The 15405-nt window shown below is 41.2% G+C and overlaps 2 protein-coding genes across 2 annotated transcripts; both read left to right on the top strand.

Annotated features, from left to right (window-relative positions):
- The first annotated feature begins 2155 nt into the window (after positions 1-2155).
- LOC120307152 (sigma intracellular receptor 2-like) lies at positions 2156-5641 on the top strand. The gene is made up of 3 exons (XM_039341504.1): positions 2156-2513; positions 4317-4461; positions 5184-5641. The coding sequence occupies exons 1-3, from the start codon at positions 2337-2339 to the stop codon at positions 5432-5434; spliced, it is 573 nt and encodes a 190-aa protein (XP_039197438.1). The 5' UTR covers positions 2156-2336; the 3' UTR covers positions 5435-5641.
- A 4242-nt stretch (positions 5642-9883) lies between these two features.
- Positions 9884-13986, top strand: LOC120307156 (sigma intracellular receptor 2-like). The gene is made up of 3 exons (XM_039341517.1): positions 9884-10047; positions 11148-11292; positions 13301-13986. Exons 1-3 carry the CDS (start codon positions 9934-9936, stop codon positions 13549-13551), a joined length of 510 nt encoding a protein of 169 aa, XP_039197451.1. The 5' UTR covers positions 9884-9933; the 3' UTR covers positions 13552-13986.
- The last annotated feature ends 1419 nt before the right edge of the window (positions 13987-15405 follow it).

Here is a 15405-nt window from a genome sequence, read left to right on the forward strand (position 1 = left end):
ATAATGCAGTCCACTCCAGCACAGGCTACACTCCTTTTCAAATACCATGTAGTGGTTAAATAAATTCTTGTAGCTTAGATATAGTAGCCCTATAATAATACATACAAAGTGCTTTAAATAGTTGGAAGCAATGCAAAGTGTACAATTTTGTCAACCTTTGAAAACCAGCTCCCTTCAGTAAAATGGCATCTTTGACCATTTGATAAAATGTTACTTGTTTAACGAAAGTATTACAGCTAAAAGAAGCAACTGTTAGTGTTTCTCATTCTCAGAAATCCAAGCGACCTCTTCTGCTGAAATACAGGCAAACGCCTTTAAAAAGCCAAAAAGAGGTTTGATTATGGATGTGTTTCAGATGTGCAGATGGAATGAATTAATTTAAACAAAACTACAATATTCTAAAATAATGCAGCCTCTAAGTTTATCAGAAGCACAGAGCTCTGATCATAAATCTCCCGATGTGGCTGTCCCGACATGCTTAATTGTTGACTTTGCACATTTTAAAAAGTGGATAAAAATCTATTTTTCTGATTACACTTCTGTATAGACCGAATCTTACCAAGTTGATACTCCTCCAACAGCATGGCCACAACTCATTTGGCACATTATTCCATGTGGTTTTAATTCTAGAATCCAGAATGTTCTAGCATTTTCCAAAGTATCTTCTACAAAACAACAAAACAGTAGTGTATTGAGACCCAATTAAGCCTCTTCCACCAGGAAGGTTCATTCAATTGAAAGCTAGAATGTAAACATCATCTAAGCAAGGGGTCTTCAAACTTGGCCCTTTTATGACTTGTGGACTTCAACTCCCAGAATTGCTCAGCCAGGCATGCCTGGCTGAGCAATTCTGGGAGTTGAAGTCCACAAGTCATAAAAGGGCCAAGTTTAAAGACCCCTGATCTAAGCTCAGTGTTTCTCTGTTTTTGTGAGTTTAAGAAATGTGGACTTTAACTCCCAGAATTCTGCAGCCAGCATGCTGAAGAGATGACATCCACATCTCTTAAACTTGCCAAGGTTGACTCTTGGCTCAAAAAGACAAATAGGCAAGTAGACATTTGCCAAGGTTGAGAAACACTGTCCAACCTTCTTTTGGGAATGGGGGAAGCTGCATGGACTATCTAGCTCTGGATGAGTCTAACTGGGGGCTGTTCTGAGACAGGGCTTTCAACACTCGGGGATTGGGAAACAGGTTGTACTATGTACCAAAGGTCAGAAATTGCAAGTGAGCCTGTTGGGCAAAAGCTGTTTATTCAATAGAGCCCCAGGTCTATCCTTTACCTCATCCCTTACAGCCTTCTGAAAAAATAAAGATAGAGGCTGTGACTACAGTTTAATTCTTCAAGTGGGTCCACACTTAAAAGACTGTGGATCCACTTGAAGAATTAAACTGTAGTCACAGCCTCTATCTTCATTTTGAAAATAGAGTTGATGGAAAGAGCAGAAAAAGTGATGTGGTTCAAGCAGGGGCTTTGCAAGAAGGAAGAAATTACAAGTGCTCCCAACATACTGAATTCTGGGAGTTGAAGTCCACAAGTCATAAAAGGGCCAAGTTTGAAGAGTCCTGATCTAAGCCCAGTGTTTCTCCGTTTTGGCGAGTTTAAGAAATGTGGACTTTAACTCTCAGAATTCTGCAGCCAGCATGCTGAAGAGATGACATCCACATCTCTTAAACTTGCCAAGGTTGACCCTTGGCTCAAATAGACAAATCAGCAAGTAGACATTTGCCAGGGTTGAGAAACACTCTCCAAGCTTCTGGAATCCAACTAACGTTGAAGAGCAAGTCAACTTCTGACATCCCAAACTCGCCAAATCACATTTTTTAATCTACATGGATGTGTCAGAACTTTGGCAATTTTAAGATCTGTGGACTCCCAAGTCTGCGAGTTGACGTTCACGAGGTCTTAAAAGTTGCCAAGATTGGACACCCGGATCTACATGATTGTATGGACCCAACCTATGCAGGTTATTTAAGGGTATTTTTGATTAAGCAAGGCATGATTAAATTTCGGGCAAGCATATCCGCAGACCCACCCAATGTTGCTTAGACGTCCTTCCATCCCTCAAGGCTTTTCCTGGTTTCTTCTTGGGAACTATGTTGGATTAAAGAGAGACTCCGAGGCTTCCCCCCCCCTTCCCCTTTTCCCAGCTCCGGCAACCGCCGCATCTCATCTTGGCTGATCTCTAAAAGCAAAACTCAGAGGAACGTGGGAAATTGTCCAGTTGGATCCAGGGCGAAATTAGGTGGCAAAGACTTTCCTACTGTCCGAACGACAACCTGGAGAAGTGGGCATAGCCAGCTGGGCAAGAGGCTACACCCCCTCCAAGGAGAGCCAATGGGTGCAGAGAAAAGTATTTGTTCCCGGCGCTTGCCAGCTCACCTTCACATTGGAGGGGTGATGGCAGTAGCACGTGCAGTCGAGTGGATCTTTGCTTCCTACTTCCTCACTCACATCATGGTCACTTTATTCTTCGATTTGCAGATATTGCTGCCTGGAGTTTACCCTTCCACCGTAAGTAGAAAGGAACCGCCGAGCTTGTGTGGCTGTTCCAACCTAAAGCGCCAGGGATCTGCCTCGCTTAAGAATCTGGGACCGGGTCCTTTGCGTATCTAGTGCAGAAAACTTGCTCAAAGACGCTGAAGAACCGGGATTCTTTGGGGAATGGGGGAAGTTGCATGGACCATCTAGCTCTGGATGAGTCTAACAAGAGATGGGAGGATCCAGCGCGTCTGCCACCTGGGATATCCATGTGGCTTGACTGGATTACCACTGGGGGCTGTTCTGAGACAGGGCTTTCAACACTCTGGGATTGGGAAACAGGTTGTACTATGTACCAAAGGTCAGAAATTGCAAGTGAGCCTGTTGGGCAAAAGCTGGGCTTTATTCCGGCAATCTTTCAATAGCTTCTGTGTATCTGACCAATATAACTAGATTAGGGGTAGGCAACCTTGGCTCTTTTATGGATTCAACTCACACCCTGGTTGGTACCTCTTTACTCTCCTATAATTGGGTAGGAGATACAGAAACATAGCCAGCCGTACCAACAGGCTGAAGAACAGCTTTTATCCATGGGCCGTCAGGCTTCTGAATGGGACATAACTTTATAACTTTATGCATGACAGACTCGCAAGGCTGGCGTGATGTGGGTGAAAGAAGTTGGGGGTTTGTAGTCACTGTGAGTTTGTGGTGAGGAGGGGCACAGAGGGAGGCTCAGCCAATTTCACTGTTTACTTGTTATACTTTGATAATAAAGGGTTTGTTCTGGACCATGTAGTTCTGTATGTTAGAAGGTTGGCATTTATTGGGTTAAGTGCTGTCTCCTTAAGAGATGGAAACAGCATCTTATGGAAAATGTAGTTTAGTTAGTCAGTTATCTCATGTTATCAGGTATGTGTGAGGAGTTACTGAAGTCATCACAGGACTTCCTGGACACAAGCCAGGGGGGAATGTTCTTTGTCTGAGATTAGCATGAGCTATCGGAGGTCAGATGGCTTTGCTCCATGCGAGAACTTGGTGTGGAGAAGCTAATAAATTTACCTAATGGAGATCCACAGATTGCTTTGTCCAGACAGTATCTACCAATAGCAAGTATTATTTCTGACTGAATAAATATATATGTTTTGAAATCATCTTCATTCGAGTTAATCTGTCTGTGATTGAATTGGACTAGGGCATTCTGATTCATGATCAGAACAGGATTTATTATTATTAACTCCCAGAATTCCAGAGTCAGCCATGCTGGCTCAGGAATTCAGAGAGTTCAAGTCCACGAGTTATAAAAAAGCAAATGTTGTTTACCCCTGAACTAGTTCATAATGTATGTAAACCTTTTCCTTGTGTTTTATATATTGCTTATTATTTGAAAGGGTTTGCAAAATGTTTTAAATTCTTCCTTTTATTGTACTCCGCCCACTGATATGGGGGCCTATAAATTTACCTCATTTACCTTTACCTCATCCCTTAAGTCTGCAAGCAAGCACCAAGGACTCCTCAGTTGAATCTTCACCAATGGATGGTCTCTTCTATTGGCCTGCAAAAGTTGTAATCAGAACCTATCACATAGTTTGAGAAATAAGGAAAAATCCCCCCATGCTAACAAAACTGGCCACACCAACTGGTGCCAAGTTCTACCTACATGCTTTGCATCAGTCTCCCACCCAACAGTAAAATGGGGCAGGGTTTCTATCACACAGTTGCAATGTTGCAATATTTGAATGTTATTGCTCCACCTCACCATAGATGGAAGATTAAAAGGAAGATTTAGGTGCCCCCCTTCTCCTCCTTACTCACCAACCATCTTCTCTGTTCCTAAAGCTGTCCGATATGTTGACGTGGTACACAACTACTTTCAAGGATTCATTAGTGGCAGGCCGAGAACCCTGGTTCATGTCTTCCCTTTACTTTGAAACTTTTCCACAATTGTTTTTCTTTCCCGTGGCTGCTTACGCCTTCTGGAAAGGTAAGTGTGCACATTTGTGTGAAACAGGTGAGCATGGCATTGGGTGGGCACAGAATCATGATAAATTGGAGAGAAGAATGCAAGTATTTCCCAATGGAGTTTGAAGGTCAAGAAGCATTCATGAGACCCATCAGACTCTGAAGCTTTCATGCTGGACAGACTGTTGGCAGCCTGGACAGGCTTATCTATTTTTTCTGAAATAATGAAAAAAAAAAACTTTTTATGGCACAATTTGAAGTAGTCCTTGACTTACAACCATTCGTTTAGTGACTGTTCTAAGTTACAGTGCAATTGCAAAAAGTGACTTATGATCAGTCTTTGTTGCAGTGTCCCCATGGTCACATGATCAAAATACAGGTGCCTAGCAACTGGCATGTATTTATAACTGTTACAGCATCCCGCAGTCATGTGATTCTCATTTGCACCTTCCCAATTGGCATCCAATAAGCCAAGCCAATAGGGAAAGTTGAATTCACTTAACAGCCATGTAATTTATTTAACTGCAGTGATTTTGCTTAACAACCGTGGCAAAAAAAAATATCATAAAATTGACCTGACTCGGTTAACAACCACCTTATTAGCACGGGAAAGTCTCATCCCAATTGTTGTTGTAAGTCGAGGACTGTTAATATTTACATATGTATGCAAATTAGGAAATGAGCACTTGAGTCTTGACCTAGGATTGCAGTTATTTAAAAAAAACACCTGTTTTTTTAATGCAGGGAACTGCAAGTGGATCCGGACTCCTGTAATTATCTACGCAACGCACATAATCACAACGGTGGTTACCTACCTGGCTCACATTCTGTTTACTGATTTCTCCAACGGCAAAGTCCTGGGTCCACAGACCCTGCAGGAACGCCTGACCCTGTCTGCTTTCTACGCTCCTTTCTTAGCAATTCCCCTTGTGATGCTGCTTTTTGTATTGTTCAGCTCTGGTTATAAGCCAGTTGAAAAAAAGAAGAAGAAATAAAACCTTTGGCCCTTCTCCTTTGGGAAGGAAAATGTGCCAATTTGATCAAGGGCAGTGTGCGTGTTTCCTGATATTATTAAACTGATCTTCTTCTTCTTCTTTTTGGGCTATATCCGTTATCGGACGTTGGCAATCATGTTGGCAATCCTGTTTTTATCAGCAGCCGCACAAAAAAGTGCTGCTGAGTTTTGTCCAAACCAGTCCCTTAAATTTTGAAGCCACGATGTTCTTCTTCTGCTTGGACCTCATTTGCCTTCAATCTTTCCCTGGAGGATTAAATGGAGTATGCCGTATTTTTCTGGGTGTCGCATCACATGTCGGAAATATTCTAATTTTCGTTTTTTAATTGTTTTGATGATTTCCCTTGGCTTTCCCAGGTGGCTTACCCCCTCCTCATTTCTGATCTTGTCAACCCAGCTTATATGTAATAGCCACCTGTAAATCCACATTTCAAATGCTTCTGGTCTCTTCAGGTGGCCTTCTGTCAGAGACCAACTCTCTACTCCATAGAGTAGGATAGAAAAAATATAGCATCTGACAAGCCTGATTTTCAGTCTTAGGCTTATGTCGTGACTGCAGAAGACTTTTTTCATTTTGAAGAATGCTGTTCGAGCTTTCTCTATCCTTCTCTTTACTTCAACGGTCATGCAGCAGCTTTCATGTAAATTGGAACTGAGGTTTGTGATCCTTTCAACTTTTTTTAGTGGTATTTCTCCTGAATTTATTGGTGGTAAATTAACGGGTTGTTTGCTGATGACCATGATCTTGGTTTTTGAGGTGTTAAGCTTCAAGACATATTTTTCAGATATTTCTGTGACTCTGTTGATGAGGAGCTGAAGGTCTTCATGCTTACTGGCAAGCAGAACTGTATCGTCAGCATATCTTAAGTTGTTGATCCAAACACCGTTTACTTTGATGCCAGCACTGATGTTCTCCAGGGCCTCGTTGAAGATTGACTGATAGGGAAACAAATTTTAAAAAAAGGAATTGTCTCCACATATGATTGATAGGCTTCAAAATGGCAAATGCAGTTCAGGGTATGTGCAAAGTGATACATGTTGGCAGAGAAGTCTTTACTACAGCTGTATTTTGATACAATTTGAAAGGGAATATTGAACTCATTGATAGGTATGTCAAATAGTGTCCTAGGACTTGATTTATTTTTTTCTTTGCCCCTTCTCAGAAAATACTTTCAAAACTTTAAAAAGTTTCTTTTGTAGAGTCAGTATAGAAAAGTTATCCAAATCAATCTTCTTGTTTGTTAATTTTATGTTCCTTTTAATTATTAAAATATCAACCAGTTTAATCTGTTATATGCAATGTATTATTTTTTTTCATGTCGTTCTTGTAGCTTGTCAATTTAAATCCTCATTCAAATCAATTTCAGTTCTGTATTATCTTTTTTCTATAACATCACTTATACATCATCTATGATGACAGACATTCTTAAAATTAACTTCTGAGTCCATTGTTCATAAATATTCTTCAAAAATTCCAATGTTAAAATATTTTGCTCCATTCTATGTTGACTCATTAAGTATTCTTCTCCTTTAATTGTGATATTTCATTTCTTCTAGTTCACTTTAGTGTACTACCCAATCATTATTTTTTCTAAAGAATCTAAACAAAAAATTTCCACAGGAAAGATTCTTATAATTATATATTAGTTCTAATTCTTATAATTCATTTCAGAGTCTTATTTCAAATCCATCTGGACTCTTAGCCCATTTTTAACTTTCCAAAATCAACACTCTAAACACTTTTCTGCTGTCTATTCCAAAAAGTTAAAAAAAAATCTGAGTTGTTAAACTTATACTTGAAATTTTTTTCACTAAGAAGGAGACTCACCCAGTGAATGAGATAAAAGCATGACGTTCTGCAGGTTCTTAGGAGTTGAAAAGCAGTTTTTTTAAAAAAGCTATTCCAAAACTGATTAAGAAATGAGGCTTGGTCAAGCTTTGTGTCCATATAGGCTACGTTACAAATGGGGGCTTAGATGGAATCCCTTGAATCCAGCTGCACAACTCATAAGCCGACTGAAAAAAACTTTGGTTTCTGCAGCCTACTCCCAAAGAGCAGCTATGCAGAGTACTTGTGGCAATCTCACGATCTCTCCTTTCTCTGGAGCGATTTTGCCAGCCACAATCCATCCAGCCTCCAATCTCCGCCATAAATACTGTCCCCAGTCCTTCAGGGAATCTAGCTCATCCTGTCTTCATTAGAAGTCTCCCTGCAGTAGTATTTAAGATCTAGCTCTACTGAATGAAAATTGGAAAGATAAAATTACAATTGTACACTAGCAAAGTTCAAAGACAATAAAAGATGATATATAGGTCCAGATTCTTACCTGTGAGACAAGGAAGTGGTTATAGGTAAGAATATATAATGGGGCTCATAATACTTTGCCTCCTATTATTCTGGCAATAAAAGAGACTACAGTAAAGGCAGGAAGTCCTCTTTTAGTGTGTGTCATACATGAACTACTATTTTAGTAGCAAAAGGAAGATTTTTAATTGACTTTTTTTACATTATTGGAGTTTGGACATATTGTATTTTCAATTTCCTCTTACTGTCTTGTTCATGAGCTCCCTAATTTTATCCAGTGAATGCACTCTTAAGATATTCACAAAGACTGAGCAAAAACTGCATCTCTTTAAGACAGGTGGTCCTCGTTTCCAACCAGCTGGCCACAAAGGGTTCTATTTTCTGAAGAGGTTTGATGAGTCCCATCTCGTGAATCCCATGTCACTTGGCCAGGGTAACAGTGTTGTCACATTTGTTTGCCTGTGTGGCCGCTTGCCAAGTTGCAGCAAGTTCACTTTCCATCCTGCTATTCTTGCGGGAATGCCATGCCTTTTTTATTGGTGCTGAAACCTTTGCACTGGACTTCTCTTTTTCTCCTTCGGTGAAGCTTTCCCCAGCAAGCTGTCCTCAGATGTCTTAGACTTCTGCTCTGAACAGTCATGCTGAAAAGCATCAACATTCATTATACTAGCAAACTTCCCTCATGAGAGAATCCTTTTACTTTTCCCATACTCCTGGACGAGCAGTTGTGGTTAATTTAAACAAAACTACAATATTCTAAAATAACCCAGCCTCAAAGTTTAACAGAAGCACAGAGCTCTGATCATAAACCTCCTCATGTAGCTGTCCGGACCTGCTTAATTGTTGACTTTGCACATTTTAAAAAGTGGATGAAAAATCTATTTTTCTGATTACACTTCTGTATAGACCGAATCTTACCAAGTTGATGCTCCTCCAACAATATGGCCAGAGCTCACTTGGCACCTTATTCCATGTGGTTTTAATTCTAGAATCCAGAATGTCCTACCATTTTCCAAAGTATCCTCTGCAAAACAACAAAACAGTAGTGTACTGAGACCCAATTAAGCCTCTTCCACCAGGAAGATTCATTCAACTGATAGCTAGAATGTAAACTTCATCATGTAAGCCAGAGGTCTTCAAACTTGGCACTTTTATGACTTGTGGACTTCAACTCCCAGAATTGCTCATAAAAGGGCCAACTTTGAAGACCCCTGATCTAATCCCAGTGTTTCTCCGTTTTGGCGAGTTTAAGAAATGTGGACTTTCAGAACTCTCAGAATTCTGCAGCCAACATGCTGAAGAGATGGTCCACATCTCTTAAACTTGCCAAGGTTCACCCTTGGCTCAAATAGACAAATCGGCAAGTAAACATTTGCCAGAGTTGAGAAACACTCTCCAACCTTCTGGAATCCAAGTCAACTTCTGACATCCCAAACTTGCCAAACCACATTTTTTTTAACCCACACTGGTGTGTCAGAACTCTGGCAATTTTAAGATCTGTGGGCTCTAAGTCCACGAGGTCTTAAAGGTTGCCAAGATTGGACACCCGGATCTACACGATTGTATGGACCCAACCTATGGAGGTTATTTAAGGGTATTTTTGATTAAGCAAGGCATGATTAAATTTCGGGCAAGCATATCCGCAGACCCACCCAATGTTGCTTAGACGTCCTTCCATCCCTCAAGGCTTTGCTATTTTCCTGGTTTCTTCTTGGGAACTGCGTTGGATTAAAGCAGTGTTTCTCAACCTTGACAATTTTAAGGCATGTGGACTTCAACTCCCAGAATTCCACAGCCAGCATTGCTGGCTGTGGAATTCTGGGAGTTGAAGTCCACATGCCTTAAAATTGTCAAGGTTGAGAAACATTGGATTAAAGAGAGACTCCGAGGCTTCCCCCACCCCCTTCCCCTTTTCCCCGCTCCGGCAGCCGCCGCATCTCATCTTGGCTGATCTCTAAAAGCAAAACTCGGCGGAACGTGGGAAATTGTCCAGTTGGATCCAGGGCGAAATTAGCAGACGAAGACTTTCCTACCGCCCGAAGGACAACCTGGAGAAGTGGGCGTAGCCATCTGGGCAAGAGACCACACCCCCTCCAAGGAGAGCCAATGGGTGCAGAGAAAAATCGATCGTTCGTTCCCGGCGCTTGCCAGCTCGCCTTCACTTCGGAGGGGCGATGGCGGTGGCGCGCGCACTCGAGTGGATCTTCGCCTTCTACTTCCTCGCTCACATCCCGATCACTTTACTCTTCGATTTGCAGCCGTTGCTGCCTGGAGTTTACCCTTCCGCCGTAAGTAGAGAGGAACCGCCGAGCTTGTGTGGCTGTTCCAACCTAAAGCGCCGGGGATCTGCTTCGCTTAAGAATCTGGGACCGGGTCCTTTGCGTATCTAGTGCGGAAAACTTGCTCGAAGACGCTGAAGAACCGGGAATCTTTTGGGAATGGGGGAAGTTGCATGGACCATCTAGCTCTGGATGAGTCTAACAAGAGATGGGAGGATCCAGCGCGTCTGCCACCTGGGATATCCATGTGGCTTGACTGGATTACCACTGGGCGCTGTTCTGAGACAGGGCTTTCAACACTCGGGGATTGGGAAACAGGTTGTACTATGTACCAAAGGTCAGAAATTGCAAGTGAGCCTGTTGGGCAAAAGCTGGGCTTTATTCCGGCAATCTTTCAATAGCTTCTGTGTATCTGACCAATATAACTAGATTAGGGGTAGGCAATCTTGGCTCTTTTATGACTCGTGGACTTCAACTCCCAGAATTCCAGAGCCAGCCATGCTGAGGAGAAGGAGAAGTTTCCATGCTGAGCCATGCCGGCTCAGGAATTCTGGGAGTTGAAGTCCACGAGTCATAAAAGAGCCAAAGTTGCCTACCCCTGATTACGAGATCATAATGTATGTAAACCTTTTCCTTCTGTCTTATATATTGTTTATTGTTTGAAAGGGTTTGCAAAATGTTTTAAATTCTTGCTTTTATTGTACTCCGCCCACTGATATGGGGGCCTATAAATTTACCTCATTTACCTTTACCTCATCCTTAAGTCTGCAAGCAAGCACCAAGGACTCCTCAGTTGAATCTTCACCAACAGATGGTCTCTTCTATTGGCCTGCAAAAGTTGTAATCAGAACCTATCACATAGTTTGAGAAATAAGGAAAAATCCCCCCATGCTAACAAAACTGGCCACACCAACTGGTGCCAACTTTTACCTACATGCTTTGCATCAGTCTCCCACCCAACAGTAAAATGGGGCAGGGTTTCTATCACACAGTTGCAACGCCAATCGAATGTTATTGCTCCACCCCACCATAGATGGAAGATTAAAAGGAAGATTTAGGTGCCCCCCCTCCTCCTCCTTACTCACCAACCATTTTCTCTATTCCTAAAGCTGTCTGATATGTTGACGTGGTACACAACTACTTTCAAGGATTCATTAGTGGCAAGCCCAGAACCCTGGTTCAAGTGTTTCCTTTGCTTCGAAGCTTTTCCACAACTGTTTTTCTTTCCCGTGGCTGCTTACGCCTTCTGGAAAGGTAAGTGTGTACGTTTGTGTGAAGCAGGTGAGCATGGCATTGAGTGGGCACAGGACCGTGATAAATTGTTCTTGGAGAGAAGAATGCAAGTATTTCCCAATGGAGTTTAAAGGTCAAGAAACATAATAATAATAGTAGTAGTAGTAGTAGTAGTAGTAGTAGTAGTAGTAGTAGTAGTAGTAATAATAATAGTTGGAAGGGACCTTGGAGGTCATCTAGTCCAACTCCCTGTTTAGGCAAGAAACCCTAACCATTTCGGACAAATGGCTGTCCAGTCTCTTCTTAAAAACCTCCAGTGTTGGAGCATTCACCGCTTCTAGAGGCAGGTGGTTCCACTGGCTAATTGTTCTGTTAGGAAGTTTCCTTAGTTCTAGGTTGCTTCTCTCCTTGATTAGTTTCCATCCATTGCTTCTTGTCCTGCCTTCAGGCATTTGGAAAATAGCCTGACTCCCTCTTCTTTGTGGCAGCCCCTGAGATATTGGAACACTGCTTTCATGTCACTCCTTGTCCTTCTCTTCGTTAAACTAGGCATACCCAATTCCAGCAATCGTTCCTTATATGTTTTAGCCTCCAGTCTCCTGATCATCTTTGTTGCTCTTCTCTGTACTCTTTCTAGAGTACATCTTTTTTACATCGTGGTGACCAAAACTGGATGCAGTATTCCAAGTGTGGCCTTAACAAGGCATTGTAAAGTGGTATTAATACTTCACGTGATCTTGATTCTATCCCTCTGTTAATGCAGCCTAGCACTGTGTTGGCTTTTTTGGCAGCTGCAGCACACGGCTGGCTCCTTTTTAAGTGATTATCCACTAGGGCATTCATGAGATCCATCAGACTCTGAAGCTTTCATGCTGGATTGGACAGACTGTTGGCAGCCTAAACAGGCTTATCTATTTTTTCTGAAATAATGAAAAAAAACCCTTTTTATGGCACAATTTGAAGTAGTCCTTCACTTACAACCATTCGTTTAGTGACTGTTCTAAGTTACAGTGGAATTGCAAAAAGTGACTTACGATCAGTCTTCGCATTTATGACTGTTGCAGTGTCCCCATGGACACATTATCAAAATACAGGTGCTTAATTGTTACAGCATCCCGCAGTCATGTGATAATAAAATAATAATAATAAACCCTTTATTATCAAAGTATAACATGTATACAGTGAAATTGGCTGAGCCTCCCTCTGTGCCCCTCCTGACCACAAACTCAAGGTGACTACAAACCCCCAACTTATTTCACCCACATCATGCCAGCTTTGCGAGTCTGTCATGCATAAAGTTATAAAGTTATGTCCCATTCAGAAGCCTGACGGCCCATGGATAAAAGCTGTTCTTCAGCCTGTTGGTATGGCTGGCTATGTTTCTGTATCTCCTACCCGATGATAGGAGAGTAAAGAGGTACCAACCAGGATGTGAGTCATCCCTAAGAATTTTCCTCACTCTGCCAAGGTAACGGGCCCTGGCAATGTCATCCAGTGGAGTCAGGGAACAGCCCACGATGTCTTGTGCTGTACTCACCACCCTCTGCAATACCTTCCTGTCCGCGGCTGTCAGACCAGCATACCAAACCACAATACAATATGTGAGAATGCTTTCAATAGTAGATCGGTAGAAGAAGGTCATGAGTCGTCGTTCTACCCTGTTCTTCTGCAGGGTAGATGGTAGGTGTTCTTCCGCAGGTGCAAATGGTAAATGATTCCCATTTGCACCTTCCCAATTGGCATCCAATAAGCCAAGCCAATAGGGAAAGTTGAATTCACTTAACAGCCATGTAATTTATTTAACTGCAGTCATTTTGCTTAACAACCATGGCAAAAAAAAAATCATAAAATTGACCTGACTCGGTTAACAACCATCTTGTTAGCAAGGCAAATTCTCATCCCAATTGTTGTTGTAAGTCGAGGACTGTTAATATTTACATATGTATGCAAATTAGGAAATGAGCACTTGAGTCTTGACCTACGATTGCAGTTATTAAAAAAAAAAACACCTGTTTTTTTTTTAATGCAGGGAACTGCAAGTGGATCCGGACTCCTGTAATTATCTACACAACGCACGTAATCACAACGGTGGTTACTTGCCTGGCTCACGTTCTGTTTGCTGATTTCTCCAACGCCAAAGTCCCGGGCCCACAAACCCTGCAGGAACGCCTGACCCTGTCTGCTTTCTACGCTCCTTTCTTAGCAATTTCCCTTGCGATGCTGCTTTTTGTATTGTTCAGTTCTGCTTATAAGCCAGTTGAAAAAAGGAAGAAGAAATAAAACCCTTGGCCCTTCTCCTTTGGGAAAGAAAATGTGCCAATTTGATCAAGGACTGTGTGTGTGTTTCCTGATACTATCAAACTGATAGGGGAACAAATAAAAAAAAAGGAATTGTCTCCACATATGATTGATAGGCTTCAAAATGGCAAATGCAGTTCAGGGTATGTGCAAAGTGATACATGTTGGCAGAGAAGTCTTTACTACAGCTGTATTTTGATACAATTTGAAAGGGAATATTGAACTCATTGATAGATATGTCAAATAGTGTCCTAGGACTAGATTTATTTTTTTCTTCGCCCCTTGTCAGAAAATACTTCAAAACTTTAAAAAGTTTCTTTTGCAGAGTCAGTATAGAAAAGTTATCCAAATCACTCTTCTTGTTTGTTAATTTTATGTTCCTTTTAATTATTAAAATATCCACCAGTTTAATCTGTATATGCAGTGTATTATCTTTTTTCATGTCGTTCTTGTAGCTTGTCATTTTTAAATCCACATTCAAATCAATTTCAGTTCTGTATTATCTTTTTTCTATAACATCACTTATACATCATCTATGATGACAGACATTCTTAAAATTAACTTCTGAGTCCATTGTTCATAAATATTCTTCAAATTCCAATGTTAAAATATTTTGCTCCATTCTATGTTGACTCATTAAGTATTCTTCTCCTTTAATTGTGATATTTCATTTCTTCTAGTTCGCTTTAGTGTACTACCCAATCATTATTTTTCCTAAAAAATCTAAACAACAGCAATTTCCTACAGGAAAGATTCTTATAATTATATATTAGTTCTAATTCTTATAATTCATTTCAGAGTCTTATTTCAAATCCATCTGGACTCTTAGCCCATTTTTAACTTTCCAAAATCAACACTCTAAACACTTTTCTGCTGTCTATTCCAAAAAGTTAAAAAAAATCTGAGTTGTTGAACTTATACTTGAAATTTCTTTCACTAAGAAGGAGACTCACCCAGTGAATGAGATAAAAGCATGACGTTCTGCAGGTTCTTAATAGTTGAAAAGCAGTTTTAAAAAAAAGCTATTCCAAAACTGATTAAGAAATGAGGCTTGGTCAAGCTTTGTGTCCATAAAGGCTGTGTTACAAATGGGGGCTTAGATGGAATCCCTTGAATCCAGCTGCACGACTCATAAGCCGACTGAAAAAAATTTGGTTTCTGCAGCCTACTCACGAAGAGTACTTGTGGCAGTCTTGAGAAACACTGTCCTACACTATGCCCAAACATCATGGGAAATTGGGCTGGGAACCTATTCATCTGAATGGCTCACACCACAACCAGCTCCAACACCTTGCCTTCAGGGCTGGGGTGCAGCTACACAATCATGCAACTGCAGGATGATGTCATGGAGGGTGGGTGTTTCTATGTGTGATTCTTCTAGCGATTGAGTGGGAGGGACTGGCCCCGAGGACCCAGCTAGTTTCATGCCTATAAGCAGGACTAACTACTGCTTTTGATTGCCTGAACCCAATCCGTATTCAATGGATTGTGTGAAGCTTGAAAATGGGTTGATTCAATAGCAAAGTTCATTAGGTTGTTAGAAAAGGACACTTGTAATCGCTCTGTAATGCACAGGATCTTCTTGGACTACACAGTCTTTTTCAACTTTTAAAACCCTGTGGAACAACTTGAAAAATGAAATTTTAGTTACAGCCTCTACATGTTTTTCAGAAGGCTGAGAGAAGCTAGATGGACACGCTTGCAGTTCTATTTTTTTAAAAAATGAGAGAGTTAGCATCTAAGGCTCCAGGGACGGGTGAGATATAAATTTTTATCTTTGGTCATACCAGAACATACGGTATTTATGGGTCAAACATACTGTATATGGCTACCCAT

Source organism: Crotalus tigris, unplaced genomic scaffold (genome assembly GCF_016545835.1).
Source record: "Crotalus tigris isolate CLP2741 ecotype Arizona unplaced genomic scaffold, ASM1654583v1 scf7180000017550.10884619, whole genome shotgun sequence".
NCBI lineage: Eukaryota > Metazoa > Chordata > Lepidosauria > Squamata > Viperidae > Crotalus > Crotalus tigris.